Genomic DNA, 24,668 nt, shown 5'->3' with positions numbered 1-24,668 from the left:
GAAGCATCTTCCATAGAAAGCTTTGCATCAACAACCTCCATGGGTGTAACCACACTAGCTTGCACTGAGCCATGCCAAATGCCTCCATAATTTCTTATGCATACTTTTTCTAAGAAATGAAGATTCCATCTAACTCTTACCAGACTTCGATCCCTAAACAAAAATGCATAAGCCCAAGTTCTGTTACATCAAACTCTGAACTCAACATCTCTTGTGTCTCTACCAAATCTTCTCTTCATGGTACCCCATCATGATGAGGTCGTTCACATATAGGATAATGATCATGTACCTGCCTTGCTCAAAGAAAATATAAAAAATTACATTTGATGGGATTTTAGAAAGACCAATACTTATAAAGAAAGTATCTATTCACCACTTTGGTACCATGCTTGAGGGGATTGTTTTAGCTTGTATAATGCCTTCCAAGTTTGCACACTTTGTTTTCTGAATCAGGTATCTTAAACCTACGTGTCTGTGCCACATAAACCTCTCCATGCCATTAAAAAATGATGAATTCACATCCATTTGCAATACTGGCCACTTTCCATGAGCGGCCAAGGTTAATACTATACGAATAGTGGTCAATCTAGATGTGGAGGACAAATTTCTCCTGAGGTCAAACCCTTCATGTGTAAAACCTTTTAATAGTGGTCAATCTAGATGTGGAGGTGAAAGTCTCTTAAAGGTCAAACCCTTTAACATGTGTTAAACCCTTCACCATGAGTACTTATCCAATCTACCATCAAACTTGTATGTGGCCTTCCAAACCCACTTGTTGGTGCTGATAACCTTCCATTTTTCAAGATGATCCCCATGAGATCCTATGTGTGGTTTCTCAAATTGAATCATACTCTAACTCCATGGCTAATACTTTCTCCAAGTTGGCTAGCTCTTGTACTTTCATTATTTCAACCCATCAAGGCCATATCAACAAGGTAAGGCGAGGCCCTCTTTTGCTCCTCTATTCTCTTATAGCCAGCATGGTAGAAGCTTTCCCATCTAAGAAGTTCTTCACCCATTTAGAATATGGCCCATTTTGTGGTGTTGTAGGCTTCTCTTCTTCATCATTTTATGAATACACCTCTTATATATTTGGTACTGTCATCACTAATGGTTTTGTCTAATGGGCTACTTTTGCATTGAAAGATAGTGTGCATGGAGCCTCCTCCTCCACCTGATAAGTCTGTTCCTCGAACACCACCATCCTCGAACACCACATCACAACTGTCTTTTTTTCCTCTAGGTTGTATAGTCATCACAATAACCCTTTTGACTCCATACTGTACCCCAAGATGATACACTTCATGCTCTTGGAATCCCACTTGGTTCTCCATGAGTCTAGAACATGCACAAAATAGTCCCATTTGAATGTCCTAAAACATGCAACTCAGGGTTTCTTAATTGAATAAGCTTCTTAAGCTGTCATGCCCTTACTACCTTTGTGTAACTGCTATTAAAGATATGCATAATTGTGTTAATTGCCTCGGCCTAAAAGAATTCTGTAATTTGAGTGCACTCTACACCATCTCTGTAAATTGTGTGATTCTACAACACCATTTTGTGGAGCATGAGGATCTATCAAAAATCTATCTTGATCCTGTGCTCCTCAGACTCTACTCCTCCATGGCACAATCTATAGAGTCTACTCTCTCTAGGGATCCTTGTTGTTCTGCCAACCTTTGCAGTAGGCATTAAACTCACTTGATGTGAAGTCTCCTCCTTGATCTGTTTGAAACTTCGCTAGCCTCTTTCTTGTTTCATTCTTTACCAAGCTATGCCATATTTTGAATTTTCCAAAAGATTCAGCCTTATCCCGAAGAAAATACACACACATGTTTCTACTAAAGTTATCAATAAATAATAAAAAATAGGAAGAACCACCCAATCTAGTGGTTTTGGCATTTTACCAAAGAGATTTGCATGTATAAGCACTAGAGGAGCCTTTGCCCAATTCTTGCTTTCTTGTGAAAATTCTATTAGATGTGCCACAATCCCAAACCTTTGCATCTCTTTTAAGACTACAAAGCTTAGGTGCCCAAATATCTCATGTGATAGCTTGCTTGTCTCCCTGCATCGGCTTGGGCTATAAAAGTTATCAGGTCATACAAGTTGTTATGCCGGATTTCTTTCCCAATGATATTGCCACTAGCCCTATTGAAGAGAACCTTTAAGTCACAGTTAGCCAAGAGCTTCCTCTTAATGTTTGGCACATAAAGGGAACATCAAGGACATCACACAACTTCTCTGTATCACCAATGATAGGAATAAAAGAAACGATACCCTCACCTATGGTTGGAAATTCGGGAGCATTCCCGACCACTACCAAGATAGATCTCCCACCACAGAGCCTGAGGAAGGTATACAAGCTCTTTTTGATTGGTCATATGTTGGGATGATCCACTATTAATAATCCATGAACCACTTGATGCTAAGGAATGTTTTGCCTTTGCACATATTTCTTCCATTGCCACAAACAGCTCCATTCCGCTTCTATACTATGTCCAAACTCCTTCTAAGGCTTGAAAGTGCCATTTTTCTCATCTGCTGCTTAATTTGACTACATAACTAGGCTTGTCTCGTAGCAGTAGAAACACTTTCCCTTTTTTTTCTTATTCTTCTCAAAAGGATTGGGTTTACCAGAGCCCTTATCCTTGCCCTTCTTTTCATTTGTAGAGAATGCAACATCACTACCATCTTTGGATTTGAAACGCATCTCCTCCTTCACTAGCATTGCACTGAACTCCTCAAAAGTAATAGGCGGGTTACGCATCTACCTATTCACACTGAGGTCACCAATTGTCATACTTTGGGGGAAACATTGATGCACCTATGTACCAATTCTTCAATGGTTTTAGTAATCCTCAGTGCCAGTTCTTCAATGGTCTTACTGATGCACTAGTGCTACTTGTTGCGATATAAATTGCTCTACTGCTTCTCCATTAAAATGCCTTTTTGAAGCTAATTCTCAAGGTTTTGAATCCTCACTTGATTCCTTGTTTCATACTGGTTCTTTAGAACTTGCCATGCTGTAAAATCTATGATAGAATGTTGAATCAATGACATCATCGAATCAGTGATGGTGACGAGGGACATAGCATATGTGCATTCCTACACCTCCATGCCAAAGTGAGAGGAGGATCTACTGGTATAGTCTATACTAGATCTCCTAGATCAAGAGTAGGAATCGGCTTTGCATCAGCCTCAGATGTGCTATTTTTCACAACTCATGATAACCTATCTCGGAGCTGCTAGGTGCCCGAGTGCTTAGGTGCTCACATTGTTACTTCTTATAAAGGGGGGGTGGCCTTACAAAATATAGCACATCTACCATTACCACTTTGCACAGTAGAAACAACTTAACTGTGGTGGAGAATCGAGTAAATACTTTTCCGACATGCATATCCTCTCACCAAACATGCATCAACTATTTCTCTCATGGAAAAGATCGGGCTTGTAAAAGTAATCCCAAATACATATAAGATAAAACTATCTCAATTGGCTTGCCTATAAAAGTAATCCCAAGGTACACATAAGACGAATTATCTCAATTGGCTCGCATGTAAAAGTAATCCCAAGGTACACATAAGATAAAACTATCTCAACTGGATCGCCTGTAAAAGTAATCCCAAGGTACACATAAGATAAAACTATCTCAAATTGCTCGCTTATATAAGATAAAATTATCTCCATTGGGATCCCTTGCATGAGAAAGATAGGGTGGTGGATGTAACCCGATATAATGTGTCAAAGACCATGACCTTGGTTTTCCCAAGATTAACTTGAGTTATCTCTCATCACAAAACCTTTACACTACATCCAAATATCTTTGCAATCCTCTATAGTGTTGAGATCAGAACAATGTCATCTTTAAGCCAATTATGATTCGCATCCCCAAATCTTTCCACAAAGAGTGAGATCTCATCAATATACAAACCAAATATGGGATATAGTGGGCATCTCTGTTTGACCCTAATAGTGCTAGAAATATCTTAGAGAGGCCCCTAATGTCCCTATGTTGCCAGTTGCTTTCTTAGATAAACCCACCATGCCCCATATCATGTCTTAGAAAGTGGATCTCGTGTAGTTGTCCCAACAAGCGTGACTGAGGCACAGAGTCAAAGGCTTTTAAAAATCCACAAAGCAACAATATACATGTAAACTGTAAGACATTTGAGGCCCTAACATACTCAATGGCCTCACTCCAAATATCAGTTGCTGCTGCTGCTGTCAACAAAATACCCATGGCTACTATGGTGACAATGCTAGTTACTGTTTACAATCCTATTTAGAGATGACCATGCAAGTGCTTGTAGGTCTTACTCATGGTGGTTTACAATGCCAAATGCTAGACATCTAGTTATGATTGCAATTCACTTAGAGTGATGACCCACAAGTTGGCTGGCCTTGGCTAGTTAGGAAGCCACCTATGCCTTTTATAACATCAAGGCTATATAACAAACCCAAAAAGTCTACAAGATTCAGATTTTGGGGGACAACCCCGACAAAGAACCCTTGACTCAACATAAAATAGAATTTAGAAATAAAGGGAAAATTCCCCCTTGATGACCAATATGTTGATGAAGATCTTCTTGATGTAGCTTGTAATGTCAATGTAGCTCTTGCTCTTCTTTATGTTGATGCAGATCTTGATGTTGATGTAGCCCTTGGTCTTCTTCATCCTTGATTTCATTGTGTAACCATGTAGGAAAAGATGGATCATATTCTCAATGTGTTCATAAAGCCTGAAATGATGATGATGCATATCTCTTCTAGATGATAATGTGTTAAATCTGCTTAAGGGGGTCTTAGCCTTATCATTGGCAAGTGTCTTGCCCTTGCAAAATTTATTTGTGAGCATGATAGATGAGGTACATGAAGCATGTAAGCTCAAAAATCCCATTGTCCCAAACAATGCTAATATAGATTTATACCCAGTTTTGGATTAACAAATTGATCACTCAAATCAAGGGGAAAAGCTTTACAGAATTTTAGCAACACTTGAATGTGAGATATGAACCACTAATGGCCCTAAAAACCTCACATGATTAGCACTAATCAAGGTATTAGGGGAAGAAATTTTTTGTTAGTTGAGCAGAAAATACGATGATTTGGAGAGCATCATCAGAGGGGCAAATCAAGGGGCTTTCTCAATATGAAGCTTTGGAAAGCAATAGAAACAGTCTCCCTCTTCTTGGGCCTTACGATTTTTGCACATGTTATATTTTCTTTTTTGAGGACTAGAGAGAAAGCTATAAATAGAGAGAGCTAAAAATAGAGAAAAATATATATATATTAAAAAATAAATTTTAGGGTTTGAAAAATTATAGGGTTAGAGAGAGGGAAGGAACAAAAAGAAAGATAGGTTTTTGAGAGAGAGAGAGAGAGAGAGAGAGAGAGAGAGAGAGAGAGAGAGAGAGAGAGAGAGGCGGTCTTAGCAAGCGAGAGAGAGAGAGAGAGGGGGGGGGAGGGGAGGGAGGGAGGGAAGGAGGGCTCAAGCGAGCGAGCGAGCGAGAGAGAGAGAGAGAGAGAGAGAGAGAGAGAGAGAGAGAGAGAGAGAGAGAGAGAGAGAGAGAGAGGGAGGGAGGGAGGGAGGCAGTCTCGCAGTCCACAGTGTGTGTGTGTGTGTGTGTGTGTGAGAGAGAGAGAGAGAGAGAGAGAGAGAGAGAGAGAGAGAGAGAGAGGAGCGGTGGCCTTAAGTGAGGGGAGGGTCCCCTCACGTTGTCACCCTTAGTGGGGGGACACCTCACTAAGGGCAATGTCACCCTTAATGGGGTTACCCTCACTAACAGTGGCATCGCCCTTAGTAAGGGTGCCCTCCCCTCACTTAGGGCGACCATATATCTCTCTCTTTCTTAACAAACCATCTCTCTCTCTCTCTCTCTCTCTCTCTCTCTCTCTCTCTCTCTCTCTCTCTCTCTCTCTCTCTCTCTCAAAAAAGGAGACATCATTATTTAAAATTTTATATATTAAATAGAATAGCTTTCAAAATTTTGATTTTAATCGCAATATGACTATATTACATATAAAATACATGTATTCATGAAAATTTAATGTAGTTAAAAAAGTAATTATTAATGGGAGTTAGTTATGTAAGCATTTATTATTAAATGTAATTATTGAAAAAGGATTTTAGATTTTATACATTAATGACACTATTTATAATGATTGAAGAATGTTTTTATGTTCATCAAAAATTTAAAAAATGGATACTTTTTTAAATTTTATTCTAATATGTTTAGGGTTGAACCCTCAATGGTCTAAGAACACAAGGTTTAGTGTCGATTAGTCACTGATTAGTAGAGGCAATTTACTATTTGTAGTGTAGAAGAAGGGGCAACTTGAAGCTTTCAATTGAGGTACCAAATGATGGGGCTTTTGCAAAGTAAGCACAAACCCAATAGAAGCTCCAATTCATGAGTTTTAAATTCATACATACATGATTAACAACACTTAATCAAGATTAATCTTATCTTTACCCCAAAAGGGCTTCTCTTTGAGTGCCCACGCTAGAGGCGGTGGCTGATGTAGACGTTTTTTGCAAAGTTGATTATATAGGAGTGTTCGCCATCCTTGAAAACCCTCGCATGAGTTGGGAATTGTGCCGATTTGAAGTAATTAAGCCGCCATTATGTTTTTCACCAAAACAGCTGTGTTTTCTAATTGCATGTTGCCGACTGCTACACATGAAAATCCCGTCAATTGGGATTGTTGGGGGGTGCGGTGCGCCCATGAGCTGAGATGACCTAATTAGCAAAAGTGGTTGAAGAAGTGATAAAATGGGTAGTTTCTCACTAATCAAGATTAGGGTATGTGATGATGAGCAAGGATTAAGCATGAATGAATCACTGAGAAGCATGGCTCTCATACCATGTTGGCAATCACAGGATCAACCATGGAGCTTGTAGCATTATATGGTAGTGATGAGTGTGAACACACTTAGGACCGCTGGGGGAACTTTTTTCCTCACTAGGAGGTTTTTTCCCCCGTGCGTATGTGTACAGAAGAGAGTTAGGGAGATATGATTGACAAAGAAGGGGAGCTATGGTGGGTGAAACTCCAAAAAGAGAGAGAGAGAGAGAGAGAGAGAGAGAGAGAGAGAGAGAGAGAGAGAGAGAGAGAGAGAGAGTTGTGACAATACTCAAAGCACGACTTGAAGAAGATAATGGATTTGATTCATTGCCTGTAGCGCAATAGGCTCAATATTAAGGCATTTCAGTACATAGCTAATGGCCAAGAGATTGACACATCATCGCCTTTATCCACCACACACATTAATATCTCATCTCCACCATCATCTAAGAGTGGATTCACATGCTCTTCACACCCCCACCCTTGGTACACAAATCTTGTGCATCTAGGAACTACATTTCCAACACCCCCCCTTGGTGTCATCTTGGACACTTGGGTGAGATGTACAACACATAGGCATCTAGGCCTAACCAGGCATCTTGGCCTGACACACAACTAGGCATCTTGGCCTTACACATAAACTAGGCATCTTAGCCTTACACAATTTACCATGGCTACATCATCGGTGCCAGCACGGGAACAAGCAGTACAAATAGTACAAGCATGAATCACTGAGAAGCATGGTTCTCATACCATGTTGGCAATCACAGGATCAACCATGGAGCTTGTAGCATTATATGGTAGTGATGAGTGTGAACACACTTAGGACTGCTGGGGGCTTTTTTTCCCTCACTAGGAGGTTTTCCCCCCCCATGCGTATGTACAGATGCGTATGTACAGAAGAGAGTTAGGGAGATATGATTGACAAAGAAGGGGAGCTATGGTGGGTGAAACTCCATGGAGAGAGAGAGAGAGAGAGAGAGAGAGAGAGAGAGAGAGAGAGAGAGAGAGAGAGAGAGAGAGAGAGAGAGAGTTGTGACAATACTCAAAGCACGACTTGAAGAAGATAATGGATTTGATTCATTGCCCGTAGCGTAATAGGCTCAATATTAAGGAATTTGAGTACATAGCTAATGGCCAAGAGATTGACACATCATCGCCTTTATCCACCACACATTAATATCTCATCTCCACCATCTAAGAGTGGATTCACATGCTTTTGATTCTCTTCACCCCCCCCCTTGGTACACAAATCTTGTGCATCTAGGAACCACATTTCCAACACCCCCCCTTGGTGTCATCTTGGACACTTGGGTGAGATGTATAACACATAGGCATCTAGGCCTAACCAGGCATCTTGGCCTGACACACAACTAGGCATCTTGGCCTTACACATAAACTAGGCATCTTGGCCTTACACAATCTACCATATCTACATCATCGGTGCCAGCACGGGTACAAATAATACAAATAGTACAAGGGGTAGGTGAAATTCCATAGCTTCAAAAAAGTCTCAGTGTCCTCCCTTGGATAGGAGGCTTCTACCACATTCGCTTGTTGAGGTTGATTCTTTGACCAAGCAATCACTCTCCATGTGTCCCAGCTTGCCACACACGGTGCATTCAGACTTTGGTTTGTTCTCATGTGTTGATTGTGTGACCCAACTTGCCCCACAATGATTGCATCTAGGTTTAAATTCCCTTTTACCAACATAAAGTGCCAAGTCCCTTGATGAGGACGCTCCATTTTCATACTTGCTTTTCATCTTTTGCCTATGTTCAAGCAATGAAGCTTGTACATCATTTAAGGTTAAGTTAGAGTTGTTAGACAAGATTTCAACTATGTTGGCATACTATTCTTTCCTTTCACAAAACTAGCAAGCAAAATAGCTTTAGCTTCATCATCATCAAGTACTTTACCAATGGTAGCAAGTTGTTGTTTGATACTTTTATACTTGTTGATGTGGCTTGTTAGATCTTGACTATTACCTAGGTTGAGTTGATACAATTCCATGAGCAAGTAAACTTTGGAGTGCTTTGCTTGTGTACGAAACAATGTATTTAGCTCTTCCCATGCCTCCTTGGCCTTCTCAAGACCAGCGATATGATGAATTGTCTCATCATCTAACGCAAGTGCTATGAGTCCCAATGGTCTCTCATTTTTCTCATTCCATGTGCTTTCCTATGCTTGCTTGAGTATCCCTCCCTTGAATTATTCCCCATAGATTTTTCTTCATGAGTTCTTCACATTAAAGTAATGAAATTCATGATGATTTTGATGCAAAAACTTTGGGTTTAGTGACCTATGACCAGCAACACAGGAACACTCTCTTAGGCGTTTGATCTTTCTAGCAAATGAGCTGGAAAATAACCTTTTGATTTTGAAGTTATAATAGCATTAGACTGAAAAAAGAAGGATAAGAAATGTGTACTCGTCGTCGTGAGCCGCCAACCACAACGATGATATGCTTTTTGCAGAGGCTCGGTCGGGGAAGAGCAAGGAGCGGTTGACGACGAGCAGGGAACTGAGCTTGCAGAAGTATCGGGCAAGAGCGAGGAGTTGGTTGGAGGGTATGGCCTCCACAGCAAGCATGAGCTTTGAAGAGTGGCTTTGAAGAGTGCAATATTCTCTTAGTCGTATTCACAACAATGCTAGAATTTTCTTGTCCCTCATTGAGAACTCCCGCCAACAGTAGCACAGGTATGGTTGGTGCGATCAGTGGCCTGGACGGGATGTGAAGATAAAGGTGTCATAGAACCTCCACGTCCATAAGTACGTAGGCTCTGATACCAAGAAGAGAGTTAGGGAGATATGATTGACAAAGAAGGGGAGCTATGGTGGGTGAAACTCCGTGGCAAGAGAAAGAGAGAGAGAGAGAGAGAGAGAGAGAGAGAGAGAGAGAGAGAGAGAGAGAGAGAGAGAGTTGTGACAATACTCAAAGCACGACTTGAAGAAGATAATGGATTTGATTCATTGCCCATAGCCCAATAGGCTCAATATAAAGGCATTTGAGTACATATAGCTAATGGCCAAGAGATTGACACATCATTGCCTTTATCCACCACACACATTAATATCTCATCTCCACCATCTAAGAGTGGATTCACATGCTTTTGCTTCTCTTCACACCCCCCCTTGGTACACAAATCTTGTGCATCTCTTCTATACGTTGATGACATGCTGCTCCACAAGACCCAATATAGATCAGATTTCAGCCTTTAAGGCTGATTTGTAGTCATCATTTGAGATGTCAGATCTGGGGCCATTGCATTACTATTTGGGGATTCAATTTATGCGGCGCAGTGATGACATTGTCATGCTGCAGTCTAAATATATACAGAAGCTATTGAAGAGATTTAATCTTAAAGATTGTAAACCTGTGGCTACAGCTTTGGAGATAGGTACTCGACTAAGTCTTCAAGATGTAGGAGACTCTTTTGATGCTAGTTTGAAGCATTGGCAGGCTGTTAAGCAGGTTTTTTGCTATTTACAGGACACTCAATATTTTGGATTGTTTTATCCAAAAGGGGGTCACTCACAACTGCATGATTTTAGTGATTCAGATTGGGCTGGATGTTATGACACCTGAGTGTCCACTAGTGGGTTTTTCTTTCACCTTGGTGATTCATGTATATCATGGCTCAACAGGAAGCAGCCTACAGTGGTCACTTCTAGCTGTGAAGCTGAGTACAGGGCAGCTTTTTACAGCTACAGTTGAGTGTGTGTGGCTCAGACGTCTTATGGCTTATTTGGGTGTTGGATAGTCGTCTAGCACTACGATTTTTACTGACAGCCACCAGAGCGCATTAGCAGTTGTGAGGAACCCAGTGTTTCATGCTCGCACTAAGCACATTGAGGTGCATTACCACTATGTCAGGGAAAGATGCATAGCAGAGTAGAGATCAGCTTGGTCTATGTGCCTACACATGACAACATGGTAGATTTATTCACATGAAGGCTCTTCCTCGTGAAACGTTCGAAGCTTTTCGTAAAACTTTGTGCTTACTGCCTTTTTAGGATTGATCGGCCATACCCTATACATGTTCACATCATCACTCTAGGGGGGATTTGTAGCATTATATGGTAGTGATGTGTATGAACACACTTAGGACCGCCGGGGCACTTTTTCTCTCACTAGGAGGTTTTTCCCCCGTGCGTATGTACACCCTCTTATCTACTCATTTCTTTTGTATCTAGCACACATTTTGTTTATTCTAATCTAGTGAGTTTGTGTGCTCTCAAGCCTCTCTATCTTGTGTATGTGCATTATTGTTACAACCCTAACCCTAATTCCAACAGAGCTATGGAGGATGAAATCTCTCCATGGTTGTGGAGTGAGAAGAAGGGAGAAAAGCTTGAGCACACAAGAGAGAACAAGGTGGGCACAATACAAAGTGCTTGTATTATGAATGATATGAGAGATAAATGAACTACCAAATATAATACCCTTTATAGGCATCAAACCCTATCTTTTGATTCTAACTAAGAGGTTATTCACACCTAGAGTGTTCACACCAAGTTGGCTATAGACCGGATAGCCGTATCCCCAATGTCACATGGTATTTTGGTGTATTTCTAACACTCATCTCCTTTATGATTTCCCATAGGGTAAAGATTGATTAAGTGTGGATTAGTTTCTCCTAAAGCCTACTTACCCCCCCCCCCCCGATGCTTTGTGACCAAGCCTCTTTGCGAGGAAATTGATCTCGAATTCTAGTAATGTCCCATAAATCTTGGCCATTGTATGTGCAATCATGATAGTCCTATAATTGTTTGGATCCATGGGGTCTCTTGCTTTGTGAATGAGAACAATGGTGTTTGTGGTCCAAATGAGGGAGCACAAAGGGATGTATTAAAGAGTTATTTAGGAATAGGGGCTAATATATGACACTCGTGTAAAAGATCCATGGATAGAACTTCATGAACTTTTTCCCTTCCATTAGGTAGCTTTAATAGAGCCCCTTTGACATTGGTAGTGTTTAAGAGGATAGATGATGTGGGACATATGAGGTTTTAGGTCATCTAGAAGATCATAAAGTTGTCATGCATACACTTCCCAAAGGAGAGGATTTGTGATGGGTGTTGGGGTTTTATTTTCCTTCAGAATGCACCATGCGATTGAGTTATCCTCACTCAAAAAGAGTTGGTATAACTCTTGTCTATGTTTGGCTAGTAGTGCATGGTTCTTCCTCCAACGAAATATTCTCTACATTTCATGTGTCAAGATCAATCCGTGTTCTCTATCTCGAAGGAGCCATAGTCATATGTTCTTACATTTGTCATCATAACAATGATGGAGGAGAGAATTGTGATGTAAGTGTGGATATGGATAATGTAAGTCCAAGTGGTGAAGTGCTTCATCAATGGATTCAAGGTCATGATGGAAATAAATGCACATGAAATGGAAGAATGGGGGTGGGGGGAGGAGATAGGCTTTTTATAGGTGGGGGTGGGATAGTGAAATCTCGGTATGTGACATAAAGTAGGAGACCCTGTCAAATAATTGACCATTGTATTGGAGCTTCCCTTATACAAAAAGCATGTAAGATAATCAGATGTAGGTTAGAACGAGATGTAGCCAATGGGACATCCCATTATATATGACCAACTTATGCATGGTTCCCATATCCAAAAAATGCCTCCCCATACACATAGTAATGCATCCTACATCCTATGATGCTTGCTGCAATCCCACCTCTTCTAGATCCATCTTGGAGATTATAAGAGAGTTTGTATGAGAATCATACATGTGAAGCTGCATCTCAGTTGTCCGTGCATTGAAGTCAACAAGAGGATATCCCCTTGTTAGGAGCTGCCACCACTAGTTGGGAGAAACACTTCACAATGTTTGCAAAACAAAGGGGCATATGGGACTTTCCATCTTGCATCAAATCTCTGATACTAGGTGGGAAGTAGCATACTACAATGTACAACATCCTCAAACCAGGTCTAGTTTTCTCTATTGATCAAGAGACAACGCGCATGGAGATATACATGTTGCATGAGAGAGGAAAGGGGAGAAAGAGACATATTTATCAAATGCATATTTTCAAGATTATATACTAAAAAGACCATAGCATCAATCACATTCATGGTCCAAGGTCATAAACAAGGTATATCCCACCCTAATAAATTAAAAACTCCTAGTGGGGACAACATATTTGGATGAAGGAGGATACAAATATGCATAGAGAGTCTCAACTTAACCTTTCGAAATTCAATCATAATAATGACTAACAAATTCCCAAAAGCTTGACAATTTCTTCCAAAACCTCAAGGGTTTACATCGTAGAAAAATAAATTTTAATGGCATCTTGCCCTTGCACATATCATGGATTATGTTCAAACATGGTAACTTTTGTCACACGGCTATTTGTAGATCTACATAACATAAGTTGGTTTATATAATTGTTGATCTTTCAAATGTTTTCATATGCCAAGAATCCTAAACCATATGGAATAGATCCTTGCAAGGTAATGAATGAGCTAGTTTGAATTTAGAATTTTAAACAAGCATGTTGATATGGCCCATATTGGTGATGCCTAATGTAGAGCCCAACATCTATAGGGGAGGGCTAGATAATTTAAAAGGTCCTTCATTCCCTCATTCTTCTTGGTTCTATCTAGTAACTCAATAATCTCAAGTGGACCTCTGTTGCTCCAACAACCTCTTATAATAAAGAAATTTTTAGATGGGCTTTGTAGTAGGTTCCAAAAGGCTTAAGTGAACATCTAGAGGCCTACAACTTATTGGGAACTTGGTTGGCACAAGACCTACTGTTAAGGTGTGGTCAAAACACGGAGGGCTGCTGGAGAAATAGTCTCCCCGGGGCTGCACTACTGAGGCTATGATGGAGGCTTGTTTACTACTGGGATATCAGATTTCTTGGGATCAATCCAAATTTTTATGTGAAGATGATAGATGGGATTTCCTTTGTAAAATTATGAACGAGATAAAAAAGAAGTAGAGTAATGTGGATGTGGGGTATTAGAAGTTGTGAGAAAGTTGGGTGTGGGTGTGATATATGTTGCTGGTCTGACTTTCAATAGTCAATATGTATACTTTATTGTTCCAAAAAAAGAAGAAGGTGACATTAGTATATCCCCCTTCCCCACATGGCCCTTCAAGATAAAATATTTATATATAACATCTAGGAATGGTGTTAGGAAACCATGAAGGTGTGGGCAATGGGCAACGGGTGCAAACTAACATGCCCACTTGCCATGTTATACCAGCAGGTGCACACTGAGAGGCCAGGAGAGGCCAGGGTGGACAATGGTAGTCGGCTAGTCGGCCACCCAGTAGCCCTTGTCATGAGTAGTCCTTTGACCTGGCTGACAATAGCATAAAGTGGGTGACCAACACATCAGGTGCTATATAAAAATTCCCTATTTCCATCTGCATACTTCTCATGGCTAGGTGTCTATAGAGTGTTTCTCTATAGGTGTGTGTTGGCCAAGGAGAGCTCCAACAAAGCAGGTTGCGAGTTGAGGTCTTCACTCTCAACCATCATTTATACTTGACTTTTTGTTATATTACTTCTTTCTTGAACATAATATAGAACCTTAGGATGCTTATACATAATACAAAACATTAGTTTTTAGGACTCTTGTATAGATAATGCAGAACATTAGTTTTAAGACTCGTGTGTGTTTGATTCCACTGCTCTTGTGCATATAATATAGAATATTAGTTTTAGGACTTTTGTGAATTTTGTGTGTGTGTGTGATTCCACTGCTCTATCTCTATGTCTTCTCTCAAGTATTAGCACATAGGCACAAATGTTTTTTGTTTGATTTTGCTGCTCTTATGTCATCTCTTGTCTCACACCTTAGCACAAGGGCATGAGTATCTTACAGTTAGTATGAAAGCCTGGGGAATTGCCAATTTTTTTTTAAATTTTCATCACCCTTATACATTGGCTGCTTGGTTAGGGTAGAGCCCTAGTTTCCAAGAGGGCACAAGTGAGGTGGTTAGAAAAAGTCACTCTTTGGGTTCTCTTCCTTCGATTTTGGGAAAGGTTTGTCTTTCTTTGGTTTTGGGAAAATTATATTCCCTATCCTAGTGGGGAAGTGGCATCTACCTTGTCATTTGCCACCAAAGGGTGGGTAGCCATAGCCCAAAAGTAGAAGCAAGAAGATTTGGTCGAAGGTGTTCAAGGCTCTATTGCAAGATGATAGCATGGTCTAATGGGGATGCTTCTCTATAAGACATTCAGAAAGTATCTTCTTGAGTTAGGATTAATAAACAAATATGTTTCTCAAAGTGAGGTAGGAGTTTTTTAGCCTATAAATAAGACTTTGAGCCTTCTTTTACGGAAGAATTTTTAAAATAACTCCTTTTAGCCTATATTTAGAACTTAGAGAAATTATTTCCTAATTTTTTTTGGCAAGTATCATAGATACATTTTTAAAAATAACTCCACATCAACATCCTCATCTATTTATAATATGGGTATTCCTTAGTGATTGTCTCTCTAGTCCTCAATTTAGACTAAGTGACCCTTTTTTTTCCCAAAAACCTAGCTAACTCCACATCAATGATCTACATCATCCTCATCTACTATAATATGGGTATTCCTCCATAGTGATCATCTCTCTAGTCCTCAACTTAGCCTCTAAGTGGCCCTCCTCCACAGTGATCATCTCTCTAGTCTTGAACTTAGACTAAGTGGCCCTCCTCCACAGTGATCATCTCTCTAGTCTTGAACTTAGACTAAGTGGCTTTTCTCCCCCAAAAACCTTTTTGGTGGAATAAGAAGAGTAGGTTGTGCTCAAAAGAAATAAGGAGAAGTTTCCTATATGCAAGGAGATGTTGAATTAGAGCATGAGATTTGGAGACTAAATTAGATTGTAAAGTATACTAGTTGGTGATTGTGAAGAGAGTAGAGGTTGAGCTGCTGGGACAATCATTTATTTTGTTGAAAGCAAAAGCACTCATTGTTGTCTTTTATTTTGTTGAAAGGGAGAAGAGGAGGAGGAGTAGCTGATTGCTTTAGCATCGGTGTCTTCATTTTTGGATATAAACCATAGAGTATCATCAAAGGTTAAAACCTTATTATTGGATTACACCAAAATGATTTTCTTAGAAGCCATGATTGATTCTTTTTATTCTTTTCACTTAACTGTTGGGCATACCCTAGATGACAAACAATTGATTGGATTAAACCAAAGTAATCTTCATAGAACACATAATTGTTGCTTATTAATGTTTTCATGCGCACTTCTAGTCTATTCTCGAAGAGCGTTGCATTTGCTTGTGGCTTTATCAACGGCCAGCTTTATTAGCTTTATTTGCATGCTGATAATGATCACGAGCACCAAAAGTATTCCTGCACCCTGTGAGAGAACGCTTACTTTTATTAGATTTTCCTGCAAGTATTATCAACCAATTTGGTTAGCTTGGTAAGGTGTCATCTTTGGGGACCAGAAGTCTCTAGCTGATTTTTTCCAACCAAGCAAACTGTCAGACATTCACCTAGTGACCGACCGAGGAGCATTGGTGGACGCATTTCCCGTTTTGCTTCTCTGAGCTGGCATTGTGCCTTGCCCATCTCCAAGATTTCTGAGGGCCTTTACACACCGCCTCGCACCCACCTAAACGCGTGGCACTGGGCTAATCAAGTACCCCGCCATGCATGTATGCCTTACACACCGCCTCGCGCCCACCTAATTCGTTTGCCACCATGGCCTCCACCTCCTGCCCCTGTTTCGCCTCTGCGTGGGCAGCCGAGCTTGGCTGCCCAAACTTGGGCGCACCTATCTCCAGCCCATCGCTCTCTAGTTGGTGGACCATGCTGCATTCCTTCCCGCCATTCCGCAATGATAAATCGGCCGTGTTGCTTGGGGGCTTCTGCAGACCGATTTCTAGCACACCGCCTCGATTTGAAGCGATCTCCATCCAGGTAAGCCTTGCGTTTTTTTTTTCTTGCTCCTCTCTCTCCGTATCTTCTATATTTTCTGCATGCTATATTTTCTGCATGTTGTCTTTTCTTATGTATTTTCTGCATGTTGTATTTTCTTCTGTATTTTTCGCATGCTGTATTTTCTGCAACATGCTGTATTTTCTGCATGTTTTGTATTCCTCTCTCCGTATCTTCTGTATTTTCTACAACATGCTATATTTTCTGCACTTAGAATAGTTGAGCTTGATGCTCTGATACGAATGAGACATGTGGAAGTTTGGATAGTCTTCTCTCATCCCTAAGCACTTCATAGGAACTCTTGATGCAAGAATAATCAACATAGATAGATAATAGAGAGCGAGAGATGGCTTTGTATTTAGTATATTCATATGATACAACAAAGTACATCTTTTGTGGCCTTTGGCCTTTCCAAAAGGATAACCTTGTATCTTCTATATTTTTTGCATGTTCTGTATTCCTCCCTTGGTGTAGATTGGCAAAAGAAGTATTATGTATCTCTTTGTTCTCCATGTTATGTATCATCTTTGATCTCTATTATCTCTTTGTTCTGTATTATCTGTACAAGGCAGGGTTGCATGGAGGGGTATTTGATTGGCCCAGCGTCACGCGTTTAGGTGGGCGCGAAGCAGTGTTTTGATTTGCATCTTCTTTGATTATTGTTAATCATCATTGAGTGCTTTGATTAGTATCTAATTGACCCCTTTATTTTGACGTACCAGTAATCCCCCAATGGATTCCCAGAACTCGCAAGACAGTGAGTACACGCCCTTATACTCCCCATATTCTTAGGCATCCTACTTTCCTGACATGCATGTGCCAGTCACTCAAACCAATAGTTTGACACTGCACGCATCCTCATCCTTAGCATTTGCATGTCCCCCACTTGTTCTAGGGACTTTTCCTTTGTCCGCTTTCGGTGGTTCACCGTTTGCGTTTACGCCATACCAACGGCCCAACCCAATCGGCTACTAGTCTGTGCATCAAAGTCCGCAACCCTCACAAGCAGAGACGGAGATCTCATCTTTGCCTCCACAAGGGAGAAGTGATGTGGATGGGGTTTTTGTCCCAAAAAAGGTAAAAAAGCTTCCAGTAAAATGTAGACTCCAACAATCAGATGATGCAGAGGTGCAAGAGGTTGAAGTTTCCAAGAAAACCCCCATGACCAAGAGAGGTAGAAATGCCTCAACACCAAAGACCAATGTAGATGAACAAACACGGAAGAGGGAGGTTTGGAAGGATGCATGGGTTGTTCAGCTCATTCACATTTGGGGCTTAATGCACGATGAGTTTGGAAAAACTCCAAAGCAAGGGGTTGATCTGTGGTCTAAAGTTACCACTCAACTTGCAAGGCTATTCCCAAAGTGTGACAAAGACTCTGAAAGTTGCAGAAAGAAATGGGGTTGTGTGTATGTAGACTACAAGAAGGACAAGGCCCATAATTCGATCTCTGGAAATGATCATAAGGTAACATGTCAATGGTTTGATATCATTGATGAGTACATGCATAATCGGGCAAACGTGGTTAGCTACACCCATACTTCAGCTGTGGATAGTAACACCGATGGCCCAATTAGGAAAGTAGACGAAGGAGAGGGCACACAATCCTCTATCAAAATAGAAGCGCCAAAGAGCAATGTCTCCAATCTACGACCCCACAAAAAGATTGGAAGATTGAGGATTCCCTTGTCGACATGGCCAGCACGGCCAAAGTCATGGCAAATCAACACAAGGACTCTCTTGTGAATCGCAAGGCAGCAGAAGCCCAAAAGTTGCAAATGCTTGGCCAACTTACTTCAGCTGTGATGGCCATTTGGATGGAGTGAAAAGTTTTAAAAAGGAGTGATTTCACTTTATCTCTGCAACTTATGGTGTTTTAACAAGTTTACTGTAATTGAAATCAATCATCATGTAATGAAACACTTCAAATTTTCAGCTAATTTCAAGTTTTAATATGTAAATATACTAATGTTATGTAATCATAGGAATTTAGCCATTCTTCCGTGTATTGCAAGGGATGGAAGACGAGTTAATTCTCGTACTTTGTCTCATTGCAATCATCATTTCTTTGATTGCAATGATTGAGATGATGGATTCATATTATGATAAGGACGATTTATGCATGCAACATGTATCCATACTGAGTCAATGCATGGCTCGAGTTTGGCCTACACAACAAGCTCGGATAGCTAGAAGGAGACATGAGCGGCGGTCATGTTGGGCTTATCCTAGACCCTAAACTTTTATGGAGTGTGGTTTGCTTGGAAGCTACTCAGAGACAGAATGTTCAAGAGTAGGCTCCGCCTAAGCAAGGAAACATTTCACTTCTTGACTGCACGGCTTGCTCCTCGCTTGCAACGGTCTAACACTAACTATCGAAAGGCAATTAGTGTGGAGAAACGTGTATGTGTGGCTTTGCACCGTCTAGCTACCGAATCAAACTTACAAGTAATAGCAGATTTGTATGGGGTTTCCAAGTCTTCATGCCAAAAGATCATTATGGAGTTTTGTGATGCAATCCCCACATCACATCTTCATGACCTGTACATTAAATGGCCTTCTTATAGGATGTGTATCGTGGTTGAAGGATTTCAGGCAATACATGGCATTCCGTTTGTCATTGGTGCAGTGGATGGTAGCCATGTTCCAATTATTGCCCCTCATGTGCACCATGAGGACTACTTTAATCGGAAGGGGTTTCATTCTATAATTTTACAGATGACCATTGCTTCTAATTGCTTGGTTTGGGATTATGACATTGGTTGGGCAGGTTCTATGCATGATTGGAATGTATTCCAAAGAAGTTATCTAGGACAGAGGTGTGAATCAAACAGCTTAGGCAATTATTGTTTACTTTCTCCATTTGAAGAAAGTAAAGATGGATTATCCCCTGAGCGATACTTTTGAAACTACATTCAATCTAGTTCACGGATGCCTGTGCAACGGGCTTTTGGAATGTTGAAAGCCTGCTTTCGTATTTTATTGAAGAGATGTGACATGTTATTACAAAATGTGCCGAAGATGGATAGCACTTGTTTGGTCCTTCATAACATGTTCATTGTGTATGGAGATTCATTTGATGAGGGTTGGGTTCGAGAGACACAAGCGGAGGTGGAGAGAGCAAACAATGATGCATTGGCTTTGGATCCAATCATTTAAAATGGGCTGCAAGTGGGTCTCGCTGAGGTTACAACTTTGGTGCAGACCGAGACCTCAACGACAGAGAACATAATCATCAAAAATAGCACCGCCTGATTCATCCCAAGTTGGGAACGCAAAAAGGAAAGACAATCTTGCTAGAGTTATGTTTAAAGAGAGAGAGAGGACAAATGTGAGAATTGTATTTGGCGATCATAACTCGGTTGATGAGATAATAGTGAGTAGGAGACGAAATAACACTTGGATGTTATGACTTTGGACACAATGTTGGTATTGTGTTTATCTCTAAGACATCATATTTTGTAGGCTTTATAAAATATCTTCCAAACACTAGGCAGATTATTTTATTAGGATATTTATTTGGTTTGTAAATCTCATATGCCTACTGATTCTTATTCTTTTTTGTAGATGCGAGGAGGGGAGGGGGTAAGATAAATCTAGTTCATCCCCTCCCCTCCTCTTAGGAGGGTGTAGCTACAATAACCATGGTGATGGGGTTCAAGTCCCGAACTCTCAATTTGTATGGATGGAAATTGTTTTGTAGGGTATTGATGAAATTCGGGAGCATCTTGTAAGTTACGAGGTGAATCATGTAAGTATGTGGGTAAGTGATCATTGATTACCAATTCATTCTTCCATAGTATAGTAAGACAATAGGAACACTTGCACTTGTATTTACAATCATTTATCATGCAAGGACTCTTATCGTATGTATTGAGCACCAGATTGGGACTAGGCATGCACTGACTTAGGCTCTTTACATGTTGCATGTATACGCAAGTTAACATGCTGGTGGAGATGCACGTTGTGTAAAGGGGGCGCCTATGCATGGGCGGTCACTTTTTTAATAAACGCAGGCATGGGCTGCTGGTGTGTAATGGGGTACGCCCATTCAAGAGTGCACAAGGCACTTTTTGGCTGCCCACATGTTGGGCAGTATTATGACACCCTTAGGCGGTCTGTATCCAGCCTGAATGCACCCTTCCATTCTAGCGCAAAGCCTGCCCATCACTTTATGCCAGCTCAGCCAGTCAACCTCCCACCTGGAAACTTGTAGACCCAGCCTAGAAGTCCATATAACTCATTAATCTGACTTGTACATCCTGCCATAAATAATACATGAAGGAGTGCAAGTAGCTAATTTTCAAAAATATATATCACGTCTCAAGAAATAGTAAAGAAAACCTTATGTACAATGAGTATGGCCATTCCTCAAAGCCTTGAAACAGAGTTCTTCCTTCAAAGGGTTGTGATAAGCAGTGCTTAGACAAAATGTCATTGGGACGAAAGAAAATACATACCCAAATAGTAAGTCCCTACTAGAAAATACAAGCTCCCGACACGACACAAGTTCCATCAAACTGGCCATGTCACAACACTCATTGCCTCATCTGAGCATGAACTCGGCATATCACCACACTCTGCCGCATTTGATGTTCACCTGCGACCTGTCCAGTCCAAACCTTTATCCAACCAAGAGGAGAGTTGGTCAAAGAGATGGAACCCCGTTGCTTAATTCAAGCAGACCCTCCATTCAAGATTTTCTTGATGCTCACCCTCTGCTCTGCAGACAACCGGGTGGGAAACTTAACATCAAACTTTATCCTGAGATCCCCTTTCTTCCCTTGCTCTTTGGCAATGGGCATGCCTTCCTTGGGGATGACCTTCTCATAGCCAGGATAGATAACCTCAGTGCAAGGCACAATGAGTGTCTTTCCATTCAAGAGGGGGATGGAGATCGTGGAACCACCCAGAGCATCTGCGAGAGCAATCTTCTGAACCACCACCAAATCATTCCCATCTCTTTTAAACATTTCATGTGGTTTTTCATCAATCACAAATACCAAATCTGCCGGGATAATGCCCAGTTGCTCGTTTCCTTTCTCTGGGAAAGTGATTTTGGTACCCTTCTTCCATCCAGGTTTTATGGTGATTGTCAAAACCTCTTCAACCGTAGTTGTCCTGCTGCTTACCCCACATTCAATAGGATCAGAGCATTAGAAAGGTCATGTTAGAAAAGGCACTGACGCAAATAACATACACACACATGGCAATGGAAAAAAAAAAGAGGAAAGAAGTGCAGAGTCTAAACTGTGAGTGAATTGTACTCACCCACCAGCACCCAATATAATGCGGGATATCCTCATCTTTCTTGCAGAACCATTGTGGAGCTCTTCCAATGAACAAGGGAGCTTGTTCTCAACTGGGGGTGCTTTCCTCAGCCCACTGGAGCTGCCTTCGTTGAAATTTCTGAACATATTGTCAGTGCCGTAAGACCTGTCAGCATATGGAGAGCGTCCGCTCTTGCCTCGGCTAGCATAAGAGGTGCCCTTCATACCTGAGAAGGAATTCGAAGCTCCAAAAACCTCAGAAAACAGGTCTTCTGCATTCTTTGGACTGTACTTGAATGGATTTTGAGCATTGCCATTCGAACCCGCATGTGCTGGCATGTCTTTTAACCCTTCCTCTCCATAGTGGTCATATACAGATCGCTTGTGGGCATCACTTAAAATCTACAAGCAGACCCTGGTTTCACTTAAAGAAAACCCTGAATTTTTAAAACCCTAATTTGATTCTAGTTAAGCTCTGTACAGAGCCTATGCGGACCCTCAATAAATTCCATTATGCAGACACCAATTAACCTCTAATTCAACCCTACCTATGCTCTGCACAGCCCTGATTTCATGACATTAACCCATGATTATACCTTAAACAGACGTTAATTATGCTTTGAAACCTACTGTTAAGATAAGGGAAAAAGGGCTACCTCATATGCCTCCGAGACTTGCTTGAAATTGGCCTCGGCCTCCTTCTTGTTGCCTGGATTCTTGTCAGGATGCCATTTCATAGCTAGCCTCCTGTAGGCTTTCTTGAGGTCATCCTCGGAAGCGTTGCGCCCAACTTTCAACACGTTGTAGTAATCAGCGCCCATCTCCCGATTTCACAAACAGGCAATCGTAAACATAACGATTTGCGCTAATTCGGTCCTAATCCTAAAAAAAAGTAGGGTTCACTTGAAAGAGAAACCCTAAAACTGCCTGAAATAGGCACCTGCGCAGAAGCTGCTGAATTGCAGAAAGCCAGGAGATGTAACTATTTCTGCTAATCCGCTACTAATCCTCCCGATACTAATTCTCAGAAGCTGTACCGTTGCGAGATGCGACTTCGCTCCCTGCAGAAACCCTAAATCTGCAAAAACAAAAGCTCTAGCATTGCAGAAGACCTAGCCTCTAAAACTGCAGAAACCGTAGCCGATCGAGTGATAAAGAGGATCCCTGTTCTGCGGTGGGGTCTGCGGAAGGCTGCCTTAGGCGCGCAGGAAACGATCAGGAACCCTACCTTGGCAGGTCTACAAAGAGAGGCATCGATGTGTGCATAGGAGTTGAGTACGAGAGATTGGGCAAAATTATAAACTCCTATAGCAACACCTTATAGAGACGGCATCCAACTTTTTTTCCCCATGTAGGAATGGGGGGAAATTTTTCACTCATCCGAGGGTGCCCATGCTTATTTTGTAACTTTGAATATTTTTGGATTTGTTGTCTACATGTTTTGATTGGCATTTATTTTTGAGTTAGTGTAGTGGTTAAGGTGGTTATCGAGAGTCCCTAGGTCATGGGTTCGAGCCCCCCGAGCCCCCCCTCGGCCCCAACCTATGGCATGTAGGGTGTGTGTGTTGTTCTATCTAATTCCAACCAAACTTTTAAAAAAGATTAGCATTTTTTTTGTGCAAGTATAATTATTGTTTGAAAAGTCAATCACGAAGCAATCCAAGGGTAGATGTTTGTCCTTGCAAATATGGGTCCCAAACATATTTTTGCAAAAATTAGTTTGGTGAATGGAGATACCCTTAGCATTGAAAATTAAGGGGTGAGGTGATGGAAAACCTTAAAAGTTTTTTTAAAAATTTTATTGTTTTTCATTTGTGGCGGTGGGAAGCTTCTAGGTTTTGTAGTAATGGTGGTGGGAAGCTTTAAGAGCATTGCTCCCACCACGAAGAGATTTTTTTCGCTGCAGTTTTGTGCTCTACAGCTTTTGAGAGAGAGAGAGAGAGAGAGAGAGAGAGATGGATGGCCCTTCATAGCATTTTCAAAAAACATTGTAATCGAATGTTTTTGGTATTGATGAACTGCGTTAGTGCGAAAAAGAGAGAGAAAGACGATCATTCTTAATGTAAAATACAGTAAAAGCCCCCTCCTATAAATGTAATTCTGTAACGTTTTTAAATTAATATACCCCTCCTGATGAGCTCACATGCTACACTTACATATTTTTAGGTGAAGCCCCGGGCTCCCCCCTTTTCTATATTATATTAGCATCTTGTTACAACCATCTCTAACCTCTCTCTAGGTCCCATTCTCCTCTCTTTCACTCGTCACCTCTCTACCTATATCTCTCTCCTCTCCAACCAAACCCTTCCACTCATTGCCTCTTTTCTATCTCCAACCTCTCTCTACCTATCTCTCTCCTCTCCATCCAAATCCTTCCACTCATTGCCTCTCTTCTATCTCCATCTCTATTGCTTCTATCTTCTATTCACTCTCTTTCCATCCAAATTATTCCACTTGTTGCCTCTCTTCTATCTCCATCTCTACTATCACTTCTATCTTCTATCCCTCACACCCTCTTTATTAGTTTTAAGGTTTGAACCTTGCATTTATCTTAAGATGAAATTCACAGTAAATGTTGAACCTTAATCTAGAATAAGCTATATTAATAGATTATGTGGAATAATAT

The 24,668-nt window shown here is 41.0% G+C and overlaps 1 protein-coding gene across 2 annotated transcripts; it reads right to left on the bottom strand.

The window, feature by feature from the left end:
- Window positions 1–21,065: 21,065 nt before the first annotated feature.
- Window positions 21,066–23,344, bottom strand: LOC147613724 (uncharacterized). Of its 2 annotated transcripts, none has more exons than XM_086781692.1 (3): window positions 22,699–23,344; window positions 22,044–22,444; window positions 21,066–21,899 (listed from the first exon to the last, which is right to left on the bottom strand). In XM_086781692.1, exons 1-3 carry the CDS (start codon window positions 22,861–22,863, stop codon window positions 21,449–21,451), a joined length of 1,017 nt encoding a protein of 338 aa, XP_086637818.1. In that variant the 5' UTR covers window positions 22,864–23,344; the 3' UTR covers window positions 21,066–21,448. The 2 variants fall into 2 exon arrangements, with proteins under 2 accessions (XP_086637818.1, XP_086637819.1); XM_086781693.1 differs by having other exon boundaries at window positions 21,066–21,896; window positions 22,699–23,343.
- Between the last annotated feature and the right edge of the window lie 1,324 nt (window positions 23,345–24,668).

Source organism: Cibotium barometz, chromosome 43 (assembly GCF_041138505.1).
Source record: "Cibotium barometz isolate CiBa-2024 chromosome 43, ASM4113850v1, whole genome shotgun sequence".
In the NCBI taxonomy this organism is placed as follows: domain Eukaryota; kingdom Viridiplantae; phylum Streptophyta; class Polypodiopsida; order Cyatheales; family Cibotiaceae; genus Cibotium; species Cibotium barometz.
This window is presented reverse-complemented; position numbering and strand designations above follow the sequence as displayed.